Source organism: Olea europaea, chromosome 13 (genome assembly GCF_002742605.1).
Source record: "Olea europaea var. sylvestris chromosome 13, O_europaea_v1, whole genome shotgun sequence".
In the NCBI taxonomy this organism is placed as follows: domain Eukaryota; kingdom Viridiplantae; phylum Streptophyta; class Magnoliopsida; order Lamiales; family Oleaceae; genus Olea; species Olea europaea.
Window position 1 is genome coordinate 2,720,222 of NC_036249.1, and position 21,566 is coordinate 2,741,787.

A 21,566-nucleotide genomic window follows, 5' to 3' on the forward strand; every position below is an offset into this window, starting at 1 on the left:
TAATAATAATAATAATAATAATAATAATAATAATAATAATAATAATAATAATAATAATAATAATAATAATAATAATAATAATAATAATACAAGTAACATGATTGTTAAGAGTCTTAAGTTGAATTATGGTATCAATTGTCCAATGAGAATACATATGATATAATGGAATTAGCAAAGAGGTCGAATTTTTTACAAAACTACTTCGAGAGCAACAAGAGCCGTCTCACGAAAAGTTCTCATAAAGTTTGCCAGTAATGACAGGGAAGGAAGCTTTCCCCATCTCACATTAAGCAAAGACAAAAGACTAATTGGTAATGTGCTTCGCTGAGAATTACATGGCACTGACCGGGAGAGGAAGGGGAAATAGTACGAGAAAACTGTAAGGGGAAGTGAAAAAAGAGCACAGTTAGACCCATTGAAACTGTTTAGACATAGCATTGACCAACCCCATGATAAGATAAGCATTTGAATATGATTCTTCACAATGTTGAAGAGATTGTTGCGACTGTGGGGATTGATGTTAACGTATAAGAAGATAATCAGATTGCGAGGCATACAGTTCAACATTTATGTGTCAGGTGTGGTGGTGTTATATTGGTTTCAATACAACCTGCAAAAAAACTTGATCAAAAGGCACAATTACGGCAGTCATCGGGGTCAAACAACTGGTTATCAGTCCAGTACTTTCTCTACCCTTCGCTTCCCACATGCTGAAGTGCTTATGTACCTGATCAAAGGATGATTAAACAGAGGATCTATGTATTTCCAGTTCCCCCCAAAAAAATATCTAGTGCACTTGGATGGAGAGAACTGCTAGAATCTTTTGACAAACCATAGCCAACTCAAACTTATCTCAGGAACTTGGAGTTGGAGGTTGGAATTTATTTCGTAAGTGGTAATTCTAATTACAATCTCCAGGTGCTACATATTTTGTTCCACCACGTCTGCCGCCTCGAATTGCAAAAGATATTGCATTTGGATAGGCACTATAAAATGAGGCTTCCTATGTACGTATTCATAAATATATTTTCACTCGAAGCACATTATAAGAGATAACAGAACAAACAAACTGACAAACAAAACAAAGTAAATTTTCTGGTGTTAGCAAACCACTTGTTATCTACGAAATAGAGTAGCAAATCTTGGCAACCTTCTCATCTTCTTCAAATATCCTCAAAATTTTGAAGACCTCTATAAGATTAGGGAGAAGCTTGCACATATGCAACCCTCTTCTACCCTCTGCAACTATTTATCAGAGAGGGGGCAGGAGTTTCAGAAGCTCCCTTCAGATTGCAGAAGGAAAATATTCTGAATATAGCTGTATAATTTATAGAATTGATTACAGACTGCTTGCTACTACTCTAATACAGTAGTTCTCATCTTCCTCCATTTACCATGCAAATCCATCCAAAAGTACATGGCTATAATCATGTATTGAATTCACCACATTGAGAGTTGATATTAACATTTCTGGTTCAGTTTTGGATTTTCTGTGTTGTGTGTCTCAAAGAGTTGATATTAACATTTCTGGTTCAGTTTTGGATTTTCTGTGTTGTGTGTCTCAAAGAGTTGATATTAACATCATATAAAATGAATTAATAATAGAAATGAAAATATCTTAACACAGAGTTAAGATGTCTATGTTTATCTACATCAAATGATTTCAATAAATAATCAGATTTTCTCCAATCATCCTGAAAGTTTAAAGATCCAAGTAGATAAGAACAGCATCATTTGGTTTCTTAAAAAAACTAATGGAGCAACAAATGTTATTGGACCATGATGACACCAATTTCCCACCCAATGCTTGCCACACGAGATTAGGATTTCAAAATTAAACTTCGAGAAAATTATGGTTTCACATCCGAATGATTTGATATCAGTTCCAATAACGAGCTATATATAAACAGCATGAAATAAATAATACTTGCAACTATTTTAATTCAATAAAATATCATTTATCCTGTGTTACCCAGCGCAGGCATATTCCACAAAATACAAAACGTGTTTCAGATATGAATCAATCAGAGTAAATAGATTAGAAATAGTGCAATGCCAAGTCTAGCACAGATTAAAAATAAAAAGACACAAGTAGACAGCGCTCGAATTAATTAAGTAAAAATAACTTACAATTCGGCAGAGATGTAATCTATTCGCTTGCGAACATTGGCATTTGCTTCGGCCAAGTCCTGTTTCACTAGCACTGGCCCGATTAACTTGTAAACATTCGCATCCTCATTCAACAGATCCAATTCCTTCAAACACGAGTCCCATAGATACAAATTAAACATATTAAACCAAAAAAAATCAAAATCAAGATCAAGATCACATATACAGAAAGAGGGGAAAGGAAGGACCTTTAGCACGAGCTCGTTTTCTCCGAGCTGAATAGTGTACTTCTTTCGGACTTGGTGATTCTTCGCAATATCTGCTCAATTAGTATACCAACATTTCGTTCACATAAATACATATAATCTAACATAGATACATATTATAAACATAAAAAAAAAATAAAAAAACACACACACACACACAGTGCGTTTTAGGGTTTATTGAGTGGGAGGGCGAGTGACGGAAAATATGCCTTTTTGGAGTTTGCTGAGATCGTTGGCTTTGTTCTCAAGGTCTCTCTGTAGTTCTTTAAGGGCGGCCGTTGAACCCATCGCTGCAATGTTCTTCGACGGCGCTCTTCCTCTGTCTGATTTCTCCGGGGAGAACTAAAATTCCATGTAAATGCATATTTTAATTGATAATCGTTGTTTGGCCGATAAAAAGTTACTATGGGTCGCAACTTATTTAAAATGTGGCAAATAGGTTATCAACTTATTATTTTTACCGATTCAGTCCCTTATGTTTTATCTTTTTAGCAATCGAGTACCAACTGACAATTTCACCTGCCCTTTGATTAAAAATTTATTTTAAAAATTTATTTATTTCCTCAATTTTTAGTTCTTTATGGAATTGAAGTTTAATTCTCGTATTTTATTTTTGTGCGTCAATTTCACCCTTTTAGAAAAAAGAAAAAAATTTATATTATTTTAGGATGGTAAAAATTTTCACCATTGACCCCAAAGGTAAGTGTTGACCTCGCGAATTAGACCTCCACGTGGTCAATTGAGAGTCACTCCACGTGTTTCTTCCTGCTCACAATAACACACAATTAGAAGCATAAGGTCAGAACCAGTGAGGGTGGTGGCGGCCGCATACACTCCGATATCAAGTCAGTGGGCGATGATCGGAATAGTATCAAAATTGTGCAAGATTAGGTAGAAGAAAATTATACTTGTGTGGGTAGTTAAGTTTTGTGTATATTTTATTACATATGTCTCTTACCAAACCTTGGTATTTATAGACGAGGAGCACCGTTGGATGTGTATACACATGTATGCATCTGACCGTGTAAGGCTTCAATCAGTCACGTCTAGAGTGAGCGGGTAATTAATTATTTTGAGTTGAGTTGACATAAAGTTGATATGTCACATCAGCTAAACCCATGGAGAAGTCACATCAATCCATGGGGGAGAGGATCTTGACACAAATATATTTTTGAAACCAGCGGCGAGGGAACTTGTTAAGGAAGCACCTCAGACGCTTCAGTATCAGGGGACACTTCGATCGCTTCAGTAAATACTTTGTGATGTCTGTGCCTTACAACACGTCAAGTTTGGAGTTCGGCCGAGGTTGACATCGCTTCGGAACCATTTCGTAAGAACACGTGGCGCCTCGTAGAGTAGCGAACCTGACGTGCCGAAGTGGTTTGGTGAGGGGCGTAACAGTAAGCGTGTCAGGTATGAGGAATGTGATACCGCCTTGTGTTCTCAAACCCGAATCTAATTTTGTATTTTTAAAGGTTTCAATTAAAATCGTAAATCAGAAAATATAAACAATATTAAAAAAATAAAATAACAGGACAGAAAATGCGAATTTTTTATCTCGCCTGTCTCATCCCATCTCTCAAAAATCCTAGATGGGTGAGAGATAATAATGGTTTTGCCGATCTCATTCTCATCTTGCGTCCGTTGTCATCTCTAATGGTATTATTTTCTCTTTTTGTTATTTATTTATTTTTAGTTTCTTTAAACATGAGATAAAGTTGTAGTTTTAACAAAAATAGTTTCATTAATAAATGCAGTGATTAAAATGGTGAACTAAAAATCCAATTATTACAAAAAATGGAAGGTGATTATTATCAATTTTTCAAATAATAATATAATATTATTCACATAGAGACTAGCCCTTGTTTCAACCTCATTTTTATCAAAATATATTTTTCTTTTTCTTCTTTCAATCACATATTCTTCAATAAAATAATATTTTACATAAATCAAAATTTTTTTTCAATCACACATTTTTAAAAAAAAAATTACTATTTCAAAACACTTTAAAAAAAAAAAAACAAACAAACGAAAAGGGTCTCAAACAAGTGCATAACTAATAATCTAAACTCTGGCCCCTCGGGGTATAGTTTAGTAGTGCAAAGGACAGGAGTGAGGTTATCTCACGCCTTGGTGGCAGTCGTAGTGTGAGGGTTCGATTCCTGATACATGGAATTGCACTCCTTCTAGGCGCAGCGTACATACAGCTCTTGTTCCCTGGCCTGTTGGGGCACATCCCGCAATTTACCTCCCTCACAAAATTATAGGGGCGGGGCGATAGAGGCTCTCAAGGTTGGAGTTCAACCTTAATAATCTAAACTCTAGATTAATAGGTCACTCCTTTTTGTGCAAATAATAGTCATTACCAATTTTACGATGTTATTCAAAAATTAGGCCAAATACATTTTGCGCCACTAATATTCGGTCAAGAGATATTGCCCCGTTTTATTTCCATTTTTTATCACTTAAACCCCTCACGTTCTTGATAGAAAAACTTGGCAAGAGACATATCTTAATATCTAATCACTATTTATCGATAAGCACTGCTCACGAATAACATTACGCATTAACTTTATAGGTCAATTAACAAGCGTATTAGTCCTACCATTATTCAACTAAAGTTTCGGTTCTTCAAAACTCCAAAAACCATATTAGTTCACGTTATCCAATAAATATGTCTTCTTTCTATTTTGCTCATCCCAATGACTTTCATGCATTCTTTTATCTTTGTACCCTAAAATTTTACTTTAGAAAAATCTGAACTCGTGTAGTGCTAGCTACTAAAGTTAAAGGGTGAACGAAGGTATGAATTTTGGCCAAACTCAAAGGAAATAATTAAAAAGCTAATGTCCAATAAAGTTAGGATCATCAAAAGCACTGGACAATTTACGAATTTATTCCAAGTAAATACGAGGTAATTACATGACTCTGATTTTGTAGTCTCTTTAATATCATGTCTCTTTTTATGAGAACTAAATAGATTGCTTGTACGTTCTTGTAAAATTACTACTTCAACTTTTATGAAATGTCACTCAACCATGTTTAAGTTACTTTCTATTTTTTAAATTGACCTCAAAATCTGAATGATTTAACTGTCAATACATCTCTCTCACCTCCAATGTCCATGCATACATACCTGCACACTAGGACACTGCTAAGACACGAAAGTTGTCTGTAAAAAAAGCCCCGGCACCCATTTGCATCGTGACAGCCAAGTCAAATGCTAAAATTTAAATGCCTGAGAACTCGGACAATAATGCCGTAATATGATCGAGTTAGGAAGAAAATGAAGTAGATTAAGAGGGTTATGGTTCGGGTTTATGTTACTTAGTGGAATTATGAGTATATGGTGAAACAGACATTTCGGTCAAGATGAACCATTGAATTAAGCTCGAGCCTACAAAAAATCTATGAAGCCTTTAATTGACACGATCTGATTTGGCCCATCCAGCTAATACCATCGTTGTCTAGTAAAAAATGAATACTCAAGACCTACTAACTTATGACTTGTCTCGTCTCGTCAGATGAATGTCTCGTTAAATACCAAGTGTGGTGAAAGTAAATTTTATTAGGACCAAAAGTCTTCTTAAAATTGTGTCACTGATTAAAATTTGAATTTTAGTAAATTTGAAAAAGTTAATGAAATATGTGGTTAAAAAATTGTGGTCCCATAAAATATGTAGTTAAAATTCGATGTTGATTTTGGCTTAAATTAAAATTTGCATTTTAATTTTTACCAAATAGATAACTAACAAAATAAGTAACCTATAAAAAAACAACTATTTCAGGTTAAAAATAGGGAAATTTACAAAAATGTCACGAAAAATGGAAGTTCCACAAAATTTGTCATTTTCACTTTATGTGAGCAAAAATGTCACTTTTTGGAGAGATAAAAAAGTCCAAATTACCCTTAATGACATATTTTTAATAGTATTTAATACTTGATTTGAAGGAAAATTATTGATTTGATGTGATGATTTAATTTTTATATATAAAACACGAATAAATGTGCATTTTATTGATTAATATGAATTTTTGTTAGTAAAAAGGAGTAAAAGAAATCTAAAAATGAAACATAAACTACAAACCCTAACTTTTCTCCATCGTTCTCATTTTCATTGATCAAGAAGACATTTCTATTGCATTTTTCATCCATTTTGAGAGGTTAGCAATTACAAATTATTTATATTTTACTCTTATAGCCATTTCTTTTGTAAATGTTAAATACAATATGAACATATTTATTTGAAATTTTTGAAACTATCATCTAGCTATTAAAGTGATAATATATACTAATCCCTTCATTTATCTAGTTAGCCGATGGACCCTTTGGTAGTCCAGGCAAACACCTTTTTGGTCAATCACTTCTTTATCTAGAATGATAATTTATCTCTACAGATGAACTCATAATTGTTATTTTTATATTTCATGAAGTAATAATGGTACTCAGATGATATGTTATACATTTCAACCCCTAAAATTACACGTAGAAGAGAAGCTTAGCAAAATTTGACTTATGTAACCAACTGTAGAGATAAGTGGGTCAACTGTTGAGAATTTCAGAACCTAACTGTTGAGAACGATAGTTCATCTCGATAGATGATTTCATTACTATCAGAATTGACATTTACATTTCACATTCATATTGGTTTTTCAAGACATGAATGGTCAAGTTATAACAAAAATGATATGTGTTATACTTATAGCTTCAAATAGCACCATTTTTTTTATATACTCAGCCATAAGTTTTATATGTAAATGCAAAGACATTTTCAAAAATGAAAAATAGAATGATCCAACACTAAAATAACATTCAAATAACCCTGAATAATCATATAAAGACACATTTAATCGAGTTTATTTATGCACGTTGACAAGAATATAACCAGTTCAATCTTGGCTCATTTCACAAACACAAAAATTAAACCCAAACTTAATTTGCCTAATAATGACCAATAACTATTATTTACATGAAAGAAAAGTGAAAAACATAATTATAAGAAATAAATTCATAGATAATTTACATAAACCATAATGTTAACGTTTTCATAAAACTAAAAAATAAACAATAAAAATTGAAAAAATGAGACATATTGTACCAATCTAGGTAAAAAATTGTGAAGAATAAAAAAATAAATACCCCAAAATTTTAAAAATTCGAATAGAAGAGAGCAATAAATGCAAAAGAAAATAAAAAAGAAAATCTCAAGAGATTAATGGTGATCTTCGTCGGCCCTAGACTGATTAACGGTAATTTAACTTCAAGCCTGCAGAAAATGAAGGGTTTTAGCATCATCTGCGGCCTTGAGCGAGAGGAAATGAGAGAGGAAACTAAGCCGTTTAGATTTAGAGAATGAGAGAGAGAAGAGAGAATTTTTACCTTTTTAGAGAATATGCGCGCGCGCGCGTGTATGTATATAAGTAGTGAGGCGAAAGCGTTTGATATGATGTTTTAAAATTTGTTGTACTATTCTTTCATCTAGTCAAATCAGTTTTTAATGAAAGACATGTAGGATATTTAAATTATCTTAGAGGGGCAAAATATCCAAAATTGATAATCTTGCAAAGACTTTAAAAAAATGATATTTTTGTAAATACAAAATTAAAAATTGACTATTTTAATAATTTCTACTTAAAAATATATTACTTTAACAAAGTTGAAACTTATGACTTTGCTCCGGCCTCGTCGATAGTGAAATACGTATCCAACCGATCAAAGTCCAAAAGCCAATATTCAATCAAATTGTCTTTGCCACATGATCAATAATTAAAAAACCAATGCGGCGGTGGACCAACAATGTTCCCTAGAAATGAAAACACGGAATCCGGTTTGTGAACTGTGTAGCGGGTATACCAAGAAATTTGTGTAATTCATTAACAATTGGACTCAAATAAAGTCACTTGTACAATATTTATACACAACTTGATTGATAATAAGTGTGTTAAAAAAATTCTAACTTTTGATTTAAAAAATAGTTTTTCAAATAAATGAATAAAGGTGCTACAAGAACATTGTGTTTGATATTGGGGATGGCCGCATACATACACATGGGAGGTCGGTCATTATTTAATTCAAGTACGATCCACGCATCCATGTGAGCACGTGGTCATTGGTGCGGCCATCCTCGCGGGTTGTTTGGCTCTATCCATAAATAAATGTGATGTTTGCCAACTCATGAATTGTAAATTATGTTGTAAAAAAAATTGTACAAGAAGCATGACTCAAAAAATATATATATAATCCCCCATTATTGAAGTATCTTAACCAGAATTTGAAATGCAATACTGAAATTTATTCCTCATAATAGTTTGAGCGCACACAATTTATCACATAATATATTTACGTATCTGAATAACGAACTGAACAATCTCCTATAAAAAAACTTAAAAGAATTATATTTATTTAGCTAAATTTAGACTTTTAAAACAAAACAAAAAAATATAAATTTAGCGCTTGTTCGAACTTCATTATAATGTATTTTTAGGGAAAAAGTATTTTGAAATAGTGATTTTTAAAAAAAAACATGTGATTAAAAAATTTTGGATTTACATATAATATTATTTTATTGAAAATGAATGATTAAAAAAATGAGAAAGAAAAATGTATTTTGAATAAAATGAAGTCTGAACAAGGGCTTAGCCTTTTGAACCTAGTTCTAGTTTAGTTTCTCTTAATAGAGTTGAAGTCCTATTTTATCCGACATTTAAATATAAAGGTAAAACTCTGATTCGTCATTGGTTAAGACACTAGTGTCAAATTGAAGAAAACATTAAGGGTTTGTTTGATAAAATTTTTATCAAATTTTAATAAAAGTTAATGAAATAAACAAGTTTAAAGGTTAGATAAGTTTTGGTGTACATAAAACATGTACACCCCTTGGGTGGCTCCCGCCTCACATGGGTCCCACCTCAAGTGGAGTGTGGATAATCTTATATACACAAATTATGTATACCGAGTACAACTCTTAAAAGTTTGATAAATTTTTACAAAACAAGGATTATAACACTCATTTGGCCCTCATTTTTTGGAAATGAAAATGGATGGAATGACGTTTTTCTTAAAAAATGAGTGGTTGAAAAAGAAGAACAAATTTCGATTTATGCGTAATATTATTTTATAAAAAATTGTGTAGTTAGAAATATAAAAAAGAAAAATGAAATGTAACTTAAAGGGTGTTTGATTCCAATTTTTATGAAAAAAAATGCATTTTAGAACAATATATAGGGGGGTCGAAAGTGAGACAGCCGGGCTCCCCTGCTGAAGCTCTTAGGTATTTGCTCAATAATAAATGAGGACACCCGTGTAATAATAAAAGCAAATAAGCAGAACAGTAAATTTGGATAATTGATTGAAGCAAGAAAGAGTTAAAATAACAAATAGTAGCAGCCAGCAGGAATCTTGGATAAAAGGACGCTTGCAGTGTCTTTTCCCTCTATCTCTCTCATTCTCTGCGACTAATCTCAGTCTGATCTTCTGTTTTCACTGCTTTCACACGCGCGCGCGCGCACACTCACCCGCAGCGAGAGAGAGAGAAGTTTCGGCATTGAAGATGGTTTTGAGCTCAACAAGATGCAAATGGTTCCCTGTATTTGTTCTGCTTCTACTGACGCAATCAGCTACCGCATTGGTTGAAGACGGTATGTTCTCTCTCTCTCTCTCTCCTTATTTTCCATTTCAACTTTAATTAAGCTTACATAGATTTTAGAACACTTCTGCTCCTAAATTTGAGAGTAATTATTACGCATTCTTCACTGTATTTGAGATCCGAGAAACTTAACAGTCACTCCACTAGTTTCAATTCTAATGAATTTACACCTTATTTAGTTAGCGAATAAAATAAATTAAAAACTTGCCAATTACATGTCTGCTTATTACAATGGTGTGCCTTAGGCATGCCATAAATCTGTTAATAAGCATTGCTAGGTGATTATAAGTTAAAAATTTGAAGTTTAGCTTTTGTACATCGGAATTAAAATCAAATTTTTAGTAAATTTTGATAAAAGATGATGAAATATGAGGTCTAAATCTATGAATCATATAAAATATGTGACTAAAATTAATAGTTAACTTAGATTTAGATTAAAATTTAGATTTTACTTCCTAGCAAATGAATTGTTCAACTTGGTCAACATTATGTTGTAATTGAATCATATTGATGGATCTATGTTCAACTTCCATTTTTTTCTATTATATTTTCAACCACACAATTTTTTATAAAATAATATTACACTTAAATCGAAAAAAAATTCTTTTTTTTCTTCCACTCATTTTTAAAAAAAATATTATTCCACCCATTTTCATTTCTAAAAAATGGAGACTAAATCTCGAGTTATTCCAATCTTTTCCATATTCACTAAAACCCTGTCTGTCCTTGTTAAATTAAAATTCTTTTTTTCTCTCTCTTTTCTTATTATTATATATTTTTTAGTAAAATAATGTTACATGTAAATCTAAAAATTTTTATTTTCTTATTTGTCACGTATTTTTCAAAAAGTTACTATTCTTTATATTATAATTCGAAATAATAGAGCTCAGAGGCTAAGTAATGAAGTTGGAGTTAAATAGGTCTGGACATTGGGTTGACCTGAGTATCAACATTTTGAGTATTTTATAAATGAAATCATTTGAGTCTATGTAATTTTTGGAATTGAACCCTAACTATCAATTCTTGTTTCGGTTCATTTCTACTTATAACATTTTTAAAAAAATAAAATAAATTTGTGAGATGTCAATACAATATCTAGTTGAAATAAAAGAAATAAGATATGCCATCAAATATATATTTATTTCTATACTAATAAATATTATTATTATTATTATTATTATTATTTTGGTTTTACAAACTTGCTATTTCTTGGACGGTTCATTGAATCGGCATGAATAAATTATTAAAAATAAAAAAAATTATGAAAAGTGATAAATTCGATTCTAGATTTGGATATCCACAATTTCGATTCAAAAAATCAAGAACCCTCCGAAATTTCTGGAACAAACAAAAATCTCCGATTTCGACTCAAGAAATTCAATTCCAGCATCCATCCCTAAATAAATTGGTCTTCCACGGTAAGCATTGATTTTCAAATTTCAACAAGGCCTTTAATGGAGTTTCTTATTGAGCATGCTATATGTATATGGGTGTTGGCATGTTTATGTACACTCCCCTCACAAAAGGAGGTCACACGTTTTTTATGAATTATGCTATTTGTATATAAAATTTGTATATAAGAAATTACATAAAATGATGTGAAAGGAAAATATTAGATGAAAAAATTGATTATATTTTAAATTGACAAATGATAAAATGACATATAACATTATATAATCCATTATGTAAAAAGTTGATGCATATATAATAAAGTCCTTTATGGATTATTGGCCGTGGACACTCCCCCTCATGTGAGGGTAGTGTACAGCCGCCCGTGTACAACTATCCAAATCATTTTCTTATTTATAGACCTTGATTGCGGTGCAGTAGAAATGATGGTAGTTTTCATTTATTCAACTTTATTGGCCCACTAGTCATTAAGGGTGTGTTTCGTAGCTATTTTTCCCAAATTTTAATACAAAATATGACCGTTTGTGTTTGTCAGTTGGACCCAACTTTGCAAAAAGATTGATTGTAGTGGGATCAAATTACCAAATTGTCATTACTTCAAATAGAATGAATTTATGTGTAGGGGCAAATTGGTAATTTTACTTCAACAAGCCAAAAAGTTTTTTGCCTTACCCTGACACATTCACTGTGTAACGTCTATAATTTTTCTAAAAATTGGATATACAATGGACGTCAAACATAGATTAAGCTCCAGTTTGTTTTTCTTTATTTGCTCTTTAAATTGAAAAATATAATCGTTATTTATCAATTAAGTCGTCATATTTTACTTTTTAACTTTTGTGTGAGATTCGCTACGAATATTTTTCGAACGAATATTTTTCATTTCCATTTTTACATTAATGTGGCTCAAACAGGGCTAAGTATTCCTTTGAACGCCCATTTTTATTCTTTTCAAGATAAAATAAAAAATTGTTGTGCGTGTAAATTCCTTTGGAAAATGATTTTGTCTCTTTTCTCATAGGTCAATATTACCACAGTAGTTCAACGCGGCTTCTTGAACTTGCCTAAAGTTGTGTTGGGATGGGGGCCAACTTGTCTTTTTGGCCCATTGCTTCTCGTCTAGTCATGAATGTAGCTACCATTATTTGAAATTATAATTTTTAAAACAATATATTTTTAAGAATGCATAAATAAAAAATAAATTATAATTTTAATAGAGGCAAATGAGGACTTCATTTCGGACATATTCGATAGTGATTATGAAAATTGATTTTCTGATCGTAAGAGCGAAGAGTTGATCTCACCTGTAAGTGAAAAAATAAAAAATAATGGTTGAATATAATTGTCAAAAAATTAATTTTTTTGGGTGAAAAATTATTACCAAATGAGGACTTCATGTGACAAATTTTCAAGTGGGTGTTCATGAAAATTTTATGGGTTCTCTAGGATTTGCCCCATTTCTTTATTATTATTAAATTTTTCTTTTTGGTAAAAATAAACATAGTTCACTTCTAAATAATATGTAGAATTTATCTAATGGTGTTAAAATGTAAAAGGTTGCTTAGATTTGGCACGGGAAAAACACTGTGAGCATAGATTGTATCGTCCACTAACCCTTTTCTATAGTCGAGCAATGTCATGCTTGATTATATAGGTTCGCAAAACATGCATAAACCAGTTTGTGTTGCCATCTAAATGAGGGGAAAAAAACTTATAGATCAATAAATTAGGCTTACGCAGTGTGTGTTGATGATTTACAATGTGTTTTGAAGATGGTGACTATAAAATTTTAATTGAGTTCTTGTACCTCATTGTTGGATTGGTTAAGCTTAAAACGATTATTTATGAGTAAATAAATAATTTTGTAAACTATTGAAGTTGAAAAAAATAATTAATTTTACTTTTAAACAATGCTCATAATTTTACTTTTTACTTTTCACCATTTTTTGAAACATTGATTAATTTCCCTCATATTCATCACCATCGCGTAACATTTTTGCAGGCTTACTTCCCAATGGCGATTTCGAGGCCACTCCACCAAGAGGATTCTCTTCAGAAGCCTTACTTTCCGAGGGCGTGGCAACAATCCCCAGCTGGAAATCCAACGGCACAGTCGAACTAGTCGAATCAGGCCAAAAACAGGGCGGAATGATCCTCATCGTACCGCAGGGTGCACATGCTGTGCGGCTCGGTAACGACGCCGAAATTAGCCAAGAAATCGCCGTCGAAAAAGGTTCGCTGTACTCGATCACATTCAGCGCAGCTCGAACTTGCGCCCAATTAGAGTCGCTTAACGTTTCGGTCCCGCCGGTGTCGCAAAACATTGATTTGCAGACTCTTTACAGCATTCAGGGCTGGGATTCATACGCGTGGGCCTTTCAGGCAGAGGAGGATAATGTGTGGGTGGTGTTTAGAAATCCTGGTATGGAGGATGATCCCACTTGTGGACCCATCATTGACAATATCGCTATAAAGAAGCTTTTCGTACCCGATAACGCTAAAGGTTAGAGTTCTGTATGTTTTTTGAACTTTAAAATACAGTTCTTTACTTTTTACCATTCATCCTTCAATCAAATCATGTTTGCTATGATGTTGAACTAATAGAAGAGGGAAAAGATATATATGAGGCCCCCCATTCTTTGCCATTGACGACACTATGGATATTGGAAGCATTGGATGCTTGTGTGCTAAGAGCATGTTTGCCTAAGCTTAAAAAGTTTGCTTAATTTACTTCTGAGGAAACAAAGTAACTTTTAAAATAAACTACTTTTGTTGATCTAAGTTGAAAAGTAAATTTACACGTTCACGCTGTTTGGAAAAAAGCTACTGAAACAGGAGTTTTGCTTTTTCCTTAAGCTTAGCCAAATGTGCTCCACCAACAAAATTACAGTAGGGTTTCATGTGATAAATTTCTCCATTAACCCACAAAAGAAAGAAGAAAAAACCTTTAAAACCTTATACATCAGCTAGACGATTGATTACTGTCAAATTTTTATATAATTGTTTGAAGTAGTTCTTTTTTCACTCTTGAAAAGAAAGTCCTTTTCCTCAAAGTTCAGTTCCCTCTTATTTTCGAACAGACAATAATCTCCTAAGATTTTTAAATGCCATTTGTTTAAGCCAAAAACTTAGGTGTGTGCGATCAGAAAGTCCTTTTCCTGAAAGTTCAGTTCCCTCTTATTGTCGAACAGACAATAATCTCCTAAGATTTTTAAATACCATTTGCTTAAGCCAAAAACTTAAGTGTGTGCGATGAGGATCAATAAGCATGAACTGTACAATAGTTATTCATTCTGCCATGATTTTCTTCATTGAGAGCACCTATCATTCGAAAGTTAAGCATATGATCTCCTTTGTTTTTCCTCAAAAGTTCATTAATAATTTTAGCTTGCTAATCAGTTGTTATGTTTTCAACATAATCAGATAATGCAGTTGTTAATGGTGATTTCGAAGAAGGCCCTTGGATGTTCAGAAATGCTTCACTTGGTGTTTTACTTCCCACCAATCTGGATGAGGAGAGGTCCTCATTGCCTGGTTGGATAGTTGAATCAAACAGAGCCATCCGCTACATTGACTCATACCACTTCTCTGTCCCGGGAAGCAAACGAGCTGTTGAATTGCTTTCTGGAAAGGAAGGAATTATCTCACAAATGGTCGAAACCAAGCCTAATAAACCTTACAGATTGACGTTTTCATTAGGCCATGCCGGAGACTCCTGCAAGCGACCACTAGCCATCATGGCCTTTGCTGGTGATCAAGCCCAAAACATCCATTACACTCCAGATTCCAACTCTACATTTCAGACAGCTAATCTTAACTTCACAGCCAAGGCCCAGAGAACACGAGTCGCATTCTACAGTGTTTATTACAGCACAAGAACTGATGACATGAGCTCTTTATGTGGTCCTGTAGTAGATGATGTGAGAGTAGAACAATCAGGGTGCAAAGGCATTACCCCAGGATTTTTAGGGTTGATTCTAGTTTTGAGCATTTTGCTGTCCATTTAATTTCCTGTTTAGGTTTAAGATTGTGGTCTGGTTAAGTTGTAATATGACTTGATTTTCATATGCTGGCAGGGAGTATTTGGTAAACCAAACTATCGTTACTATCCTGTTTGGGGTCAATGTTAAGGGTTTGATATTTTCTATGAGAAATGGAATGCTAGTAAACTTGAATGGAGTTTTGCTTATGCAGTTAAGCTCGTGTCTGGCCCTCAGGGTCTCCAGATTTTATTTATTTATAAATAAACCAGGCTAGTATTATTTTATTAATCACAGAATTGACTTGTCCCTCTTAAAGTAGGAGAGTAAAGTCATAAATTAAACAATTACACTTCATATGCCATATTCTTATTTGTTGTCACCGGATATCAAGTATCTGGCTTACTCATGATCACTTTTTGATTCATACTTGAAGGAGATTGTGTACATTAATGACTGAATGTCGCGAGTCTATAGCTTCGTCTCAGTGTTCATTAATGTAACCAAAAACATATCATTGACGTATTCACTTATTTGAGGTAGAAAGGTCTAGTATTTATGTCTGGATTAAACTAGTTCATCAAAGCCATGGAACCATTGGTTGCCACACAGGAGCAGCGATACCTCTTTCGATGTATCTGGTTCTCGATTAATCCCACACAAATTGCCATACTCAATCTTTTCTATTCCTCTGGAGTACTCCATGAATAAGCCACTACTATGTAAAATTTATAAAATTAATTGAGTATCCATTACTTGAATTGAATAGGATAAAATAATACTTATTGTTGACTTCTGAATTTGGTGGGATCTGGGTGTCAACAGATTTCAACTTCTCTCTCATTAATATGCATGTTTTTTCAACCACATCTCTCGTTCATAGGTATGTTATCTGCACATTTGGATATTTGCATTAGAAACAGGCCGGCCCTGAAAATTTGGAGGTTTAGGTGATTAATTTTTTTCTGATGCCCTCATAATGATCGTAACACTGCTTAAATATTTAACCAAATAATATTTCTATATTAAATTGAAGATTCCATGCAATTCAAGAGATAGAATAGCAACGTAAATCCCTTCTCACAACTCGAGAGATTTTACTAGTAGAATATTTAACATTCTCACATTTTGAGATGCAAAAGAAATTGGTACACACATTTGAGTTATCAAATGTTCATTGAGGAATTAAATATAAGAACGCAAATGTAAAATTCATTTATTAAATTAAATATTTCTTACTAACATAGAGAATATATAAAAAAATTTATCTCTTCTCATTTTGTGTACCGTGAAGTAAGATAATAGGTGCAATTTTGTGACTGAAAGGAAATTGTTCCTAATTTTGATTTCCTTTGTCAAAGTGGTATATTTCTTATTTAACAAAAATGCAAAAGTAAAATAATTTAATGATGCCAAAATCTTCTTTCCTCGCAGTAAGGTCAAATTTGTTTTGAAAAAGTTTCTATATCAGTATCAAGTAAAAAATCTAAAATATGTTTTAATGATGCCAGAAATCTATATTATTTGGAAAGATCATCAAAAAATCTAAAATTGGAGATAGCTTTTTGAGGCACCTTTTCTTTCTTTTTTTCATTTTTTTTTGGAGAGGTCCTCAAAATTATGAGGCCCAAGGCAATGGTCTAGTTTACCTTGGGCGAAAGCCGGTCTTGATTAGAAGGCATATATGTCACTCCAGAGGAGAGGTGCAACAGTTGTATGCTCTCTGATGCACAATTCAAATGACATACTATATTTGAGTGTGAGATAAATACAAATAAAGAGAGTATAGGAGTTTGGTTTTGATACATCTCAGGCCATCTCCAATGCTCTTCCCAAAACACCAAAAATTAGTGCAAAAAAACTCTAATGCAACACCAAACTTTACACAATGTTGGTGCAAAGTAGGGCTGGACATGGTCCGATTCGATTCGATTCTAACGAGAACCGAGTCGATCCAAAATTTTCGGATATTTAGTAAGTGGAACCGTCGGGTCCAAATTTAATTATGGAACTGTGAACGGTTCGGTTTCATTCGGTTCCGTATTATAATTAAATTTTTTAATATATACAAAGTTACATTAATTTAATTAATGATATGTTCAATCTTAACTCTTACAAAATAACGTAGTCCAATCTAATGTGTCTTTTACGTCTCTCTTTGCTGAGTTTTTTATAAATTAGATTATTAAAATCACAGGAAGAAAAAGATAGCGAGTTCAAAATAATTAAGAGAGACGTTGTAGAACTTTAATTCAAATTTCTTCAATAAAAACGACACTACGGTAGAGTAACAAATTTGGATAAAATTGAAGTCAATTTGATTAAGTTGACTTTGAACTGAAAATTAGAAATAGGAAAATCATATTTTTTTGTTTGAACTAAATAAACTAGTTAACAAATTTATTTAGAAAAAATAAAATAATTTTGCTTATTTAAAATAAATTAATTAAAAAAATTAGAGAGATTCGGTTCTTCGGATCTTAACCTAGAACCGAGAATTGAACCATACTCGTCGATTTTCGATTCAAATACCCATTCGGGTATTTAAATTGAGAAGAACTCTCAGGTTCGGTTCGGTTGGATTCGGAAATTTTGTCCAACCCTAGTGCAAAGGGTCAAAAGTCATTTTTATCATTTGTAGCCCCCAAAAAATGTTGCCAACAGAATTCCGACCTCATCCCCTCTACACCTGCACATAGAACACCTTGTTAGAGGCGCAAAGGGCGCCAGTCGAGAAAAAGATTCGAGAACTGTTTGCACTCCGACGTCAAGTCAACAGCTGGATGAAAAAAAAAAGAGTGCAAGAGATGGGAAAGGGGGTTTAGTTCGAGTTTAGAATGCTTACCTTAATTGTGAAGTGAAGCTCGTATATATAGAGAAATTAAATGAAATGGGCCAAGCGGGTCGTGGGCCGAGTCTGAGCCAAGTCCAAAAGAAAGGCCCAATGTGAAATAATTTTATGTATAACAATAGTCCCCCAAGTCTGAGTCATATATTTATATGCGAGTCGGACTTGAAATATGAACTGTCAAATAAGCAATGTCCTGTCGGCTAAAGTGGGACCTCCTCCGTAATGCGTATGCCACGTAATTATAAATATAACAATAGTCCCCAAGTCTGAGTCGTATATCAATGTGCGAGTCGGACTTCGAGATATAAGCTGTCAAATAAGCGAGGTCTTATAGATTGCCTCAAAAATATGGGTAGTTCTAATAAGCGAGGACTTACAAATTGCCTTGAAAATATGCATCGATATCAAATAAATGAGGACTTACGAATTGCCTTGAGAATATAAGTTGCTCCGATAAGTGAGGACTTACGAACTGCCTCAGAAAATATTTGTGCGAGCCCAAATAAGCGAGGACTTACGAATTGCCTCAAAAGATAGATACTACATATATTTTATCAGTATTTTAGCAGCATCTCCTCTGTAATATGGACAAAACCAATCCTATAATACAATACAATATATCCACAGCACATATACCAAATAAGTTTGGGGTCCATTTGCCCTTCCAAATGCTTATAACTATAAGATAACTATAAGGTTAATGACATATCACATTTCTCCATGATATGCGCAAAGGGACTGCCATGCATCAAATAAATTATATGCTCACACAGCTCAGAATATTAGTAATGCTATAGTGAAACTAGTGGCATGATGTCGATAATAAAATAAAAATGATGATAACATGTCATACGTACTGTCTGTAATGAAAATAATGAATTGACATGCTAGCAGTTATATGACATTCGTGTTTGGAAGCAATAATATAATGCATAAGCTAGCAGTGATATGTAGTGACACTAAGATGTATTACCACAATAGTCGCCCCAAGATTGAGTTGTATATCTATATATGGGTCGGACTTGACGTATAAGCCACTGTGATGAAGCTAATATAAATATGAGATTGTAGATATAAGCAGCTGAAGCAATGTTCTGGACATAAGTTGCAGAGGCGATGCTCTAGACATTAGTTGTAGAAGGATGCTCTAAATATAAGTAACTATACTGATACTAATGCAGAGGCCGACTTGGAATTGAGCAACTGTACTAATATGGATGTAGAGGCCCACTCTAAACTGAACGGCTGTACTAATACGGATGCAGATGCAGATGCAGATGCTGACTCTGAACTGAACAGTTGTACTAATACGGATGCAGAGGCAGACTTTGAACTGAACATAAACAGATGTATTGATACGGATGTAGAGATTGACTCTGAACTGAATAGCTATACTGATAACGATGTAGAGGCTGACAAGACAAAGATTAGATAGTGCTTGTGCGGGATAAGGATTAGATGCTAGCGCGGGGCAATGCCTAAGTGCTTGCTTGAGGCAAGGCTTAGGTGCTTGCATGGGGCCAGGCTTAGGTAGTGCTTGCGTGGGACAAGGCTTAGATGGTGCTTGCGCGAGACAAGACTTAGATGCTTGCGCGGGGCAAGGCTTTGGATCGAGCCCTTAATGAGTGTGAACCAAAAGTTATTGTAATTTATAACCATATAATCATAGCATAAGCATGAGCATTGATAACACCAAAATATATGCTTTTCAAGGATTAAAACATAGATCATGTAATGTATGTTGTCTGATTGGTGCCTCTTAAATATCCATAATATTTATTTTGAGATGTACGCATAAGCTACTATTTTAATCTCAATTAATCATGACGATTTACTCCACATTTGAAACAATGGAAAAGATATAGGCAAGTAGTGAAGAGCACGAGATAATCATCTTGCGAAGTTAGGACTAAGTACTTGACGAGGTGATAAATGGACATCTCGCAAATAACTGTCAAACTATCGGAGTCTTATAAGTGACCTCGGACAGACGAGGTCTTACAGCTAAACTCAACGATAATGAGAGGCGGGGAATAGACATCCCTCGAATAACTCTTAAACTATCGGAGTCTTATAAGCGATCTCGAACAGATGAGGTCTTACAGCTAAGCTCAACGGTAGTGAAAGACGAGGAATAAACATCTCGTGAAGCTAGAGATAAACATCTGGCGAAGGGGTAGTGAACATCCTACGAGTAACTCTAACACTATCGCAGTCTTATAAGCGGCCTCGGACAAACGAGGTCTTACAGCTAAGCTCGATGGTAGTGAAAGACGAGGAATAAACATCTCGCGAAGCCAGTGTTAAACATTTGGCAAAGCGAGGAACGGACATCCCGCGAATAACTCTCAAACTATTAGAGTCTTATAAGTGATCTCGGACAAATGAGGTCTTACAGCTAAGCTCAACGGTAGTGAGAGGCGAAGAATAAACATCTCGCGAAGCCAGTGATAAACATGTGGCATCATCTGGCAAACTGGGGAATGGACATCTCACGAATAACTCTCAAACTATCGGAGTCTTATATGTGGCCTTGGACAAATGAGGTCTTACAGCTAAGCTCAACAATAGTTCGAGGCGAGGAATAATCTCGTCAAGCCATGAAATGCTCTTTTTTCAAGGGCAAACACGTTTGACGATTTGCCCCTTCCTTTTTCAAGGAACAAGGATCCCACAAGATATGCCTCTTCTTTTATTCCAAGAATGAGGACTTCAAGAATATTGCCCCTTCCTTTATTTAAGGAACGAGGTCTCCAAAATACTGCCTCTTCATTTATTCAAAGAACAAGGTCTCCAAGAGATGCTTTGATGATAAGATATCCACGAGCCAGGACTCGCCTTCAATAAATAAGAGATTCATTAGCTAGGCTTGTCTTCAATAAATAAGGAATTCATGAGCTTGGGCTCGTCCTGAACAATTGCGATGATGAATAAAGCCTTCAAAGATGCGAGGTCTTAGAACTTGCCTCGAATAATAGAGATGATAGTCAAAAGTGCCTTTTAATGAGAGAGATCAAGACAACAAATTTTTTCCAAATACATGGATTTAAAATTATATTATCATTAATCAAGTTTTAACTAATTTTATTCAAACATCATGTGTTAATTATATTTTTATTTACGTAAAAAATATATTTTAATTTTATTTAAATTATATTGTCAAATAGAGTAGGATTAGTAAATAAATCGGGATTTTCAGGTTGATTAACTGATTTCACAATCTTCAAAACCTAGATCTCTCTCACACACACGCACATATTCTCACCGCCATTGATGCAATGGTTTACTAATTTTAGGACTTTTC

The 21,566-nt window shown here is 33.7% G+C and overlaps 2 protein-coding genes across 3 annotated transcripts in view; one reads left to right on the forward strand and one right to left on the reverse strand.

The window, feature by feature from the left end:
- Window positions 1-2,739, reverse strand: part of LOC111407275 (prefoldin subunit 6) — a 5,625-nt gene extending 2,886 nt beyond the window's left edge. Inside the window, exons 1-3 of one of the 2 annotated variants that reach the window (XM_023036658.1) lie at window positions 2,585-2,738; window positions 2,358-2,428; window positions 2,131-2,255 (exon numbers count right to left, since the gene is read on the reverse strand). In XM_023036658.1, the coding sequence (XP_022892426.1) occupies window positions 2,131-2,255; window positions 2,358-2,428; window positions 2,585-2,663 (275 nt within the window). In that variant the 5' untranslated portion in view covers window positions 2,664-2,738. Of the gene's footprint in view, window positions 1-2,130; window positions 2,256-2,357; window positions 2,429-2,584 lie in introns of both variants that reach the window. The other variant, XM_023036659.1, reaches the window with a different exon arrangement.
- A 7,028-nt stretch (window positions 2,740-9,767) lies between these two features.
- On the forward strand, window positions 9,768-15,629 carry LOC111407276. The gene is made up of 3 exons (XM_023036660.1): window positions 9,768-10,013; window positions 13,434-13,934; window positions 14,855-15,629. The coding sequence occupies exons 1-3, from the start codon at window positions 9,926-9,928 to the stop codon at window positions 15,436-15,438; spliced, it is 1,173 nt and encodes a 390-aa protein (XP_022892428.1). The 5' UTR covers window positions 9,768-9,925; the 3' UTR covers window positions 15,439-15,629.
- Window positions 15,630-21,566: the final 5,937 nt, after the last annotated feature.

What these genes read in the sequence shown, in the direction of transcription:
- LOC111407276 (XM_023036660.1), top strand. Translation starts at nt 9,926, where the DNA reads ATGGTTTTGAGCTCAACAAGATGCAAATGGTTCCCTGTATTTGTTCTG. An exon ending in TACCGCATTGGTTGAAGACG is followed by an intron (nt 10,014 to 13,433) that starts GTATGTTCTCTC and finishes ACATTTTTGCAG; the next exon opens with GCTTACTTCCCAATGGCGAT. An exon ending in CGTACCCGATAACGCTAAAG is followed by an intron (nt 13,935 to 14,854) that starts GTTAGAGTTCTG and finishes CAACATAATCAG; the next exon opens with ATAATGCAGTTGTTAATGGT.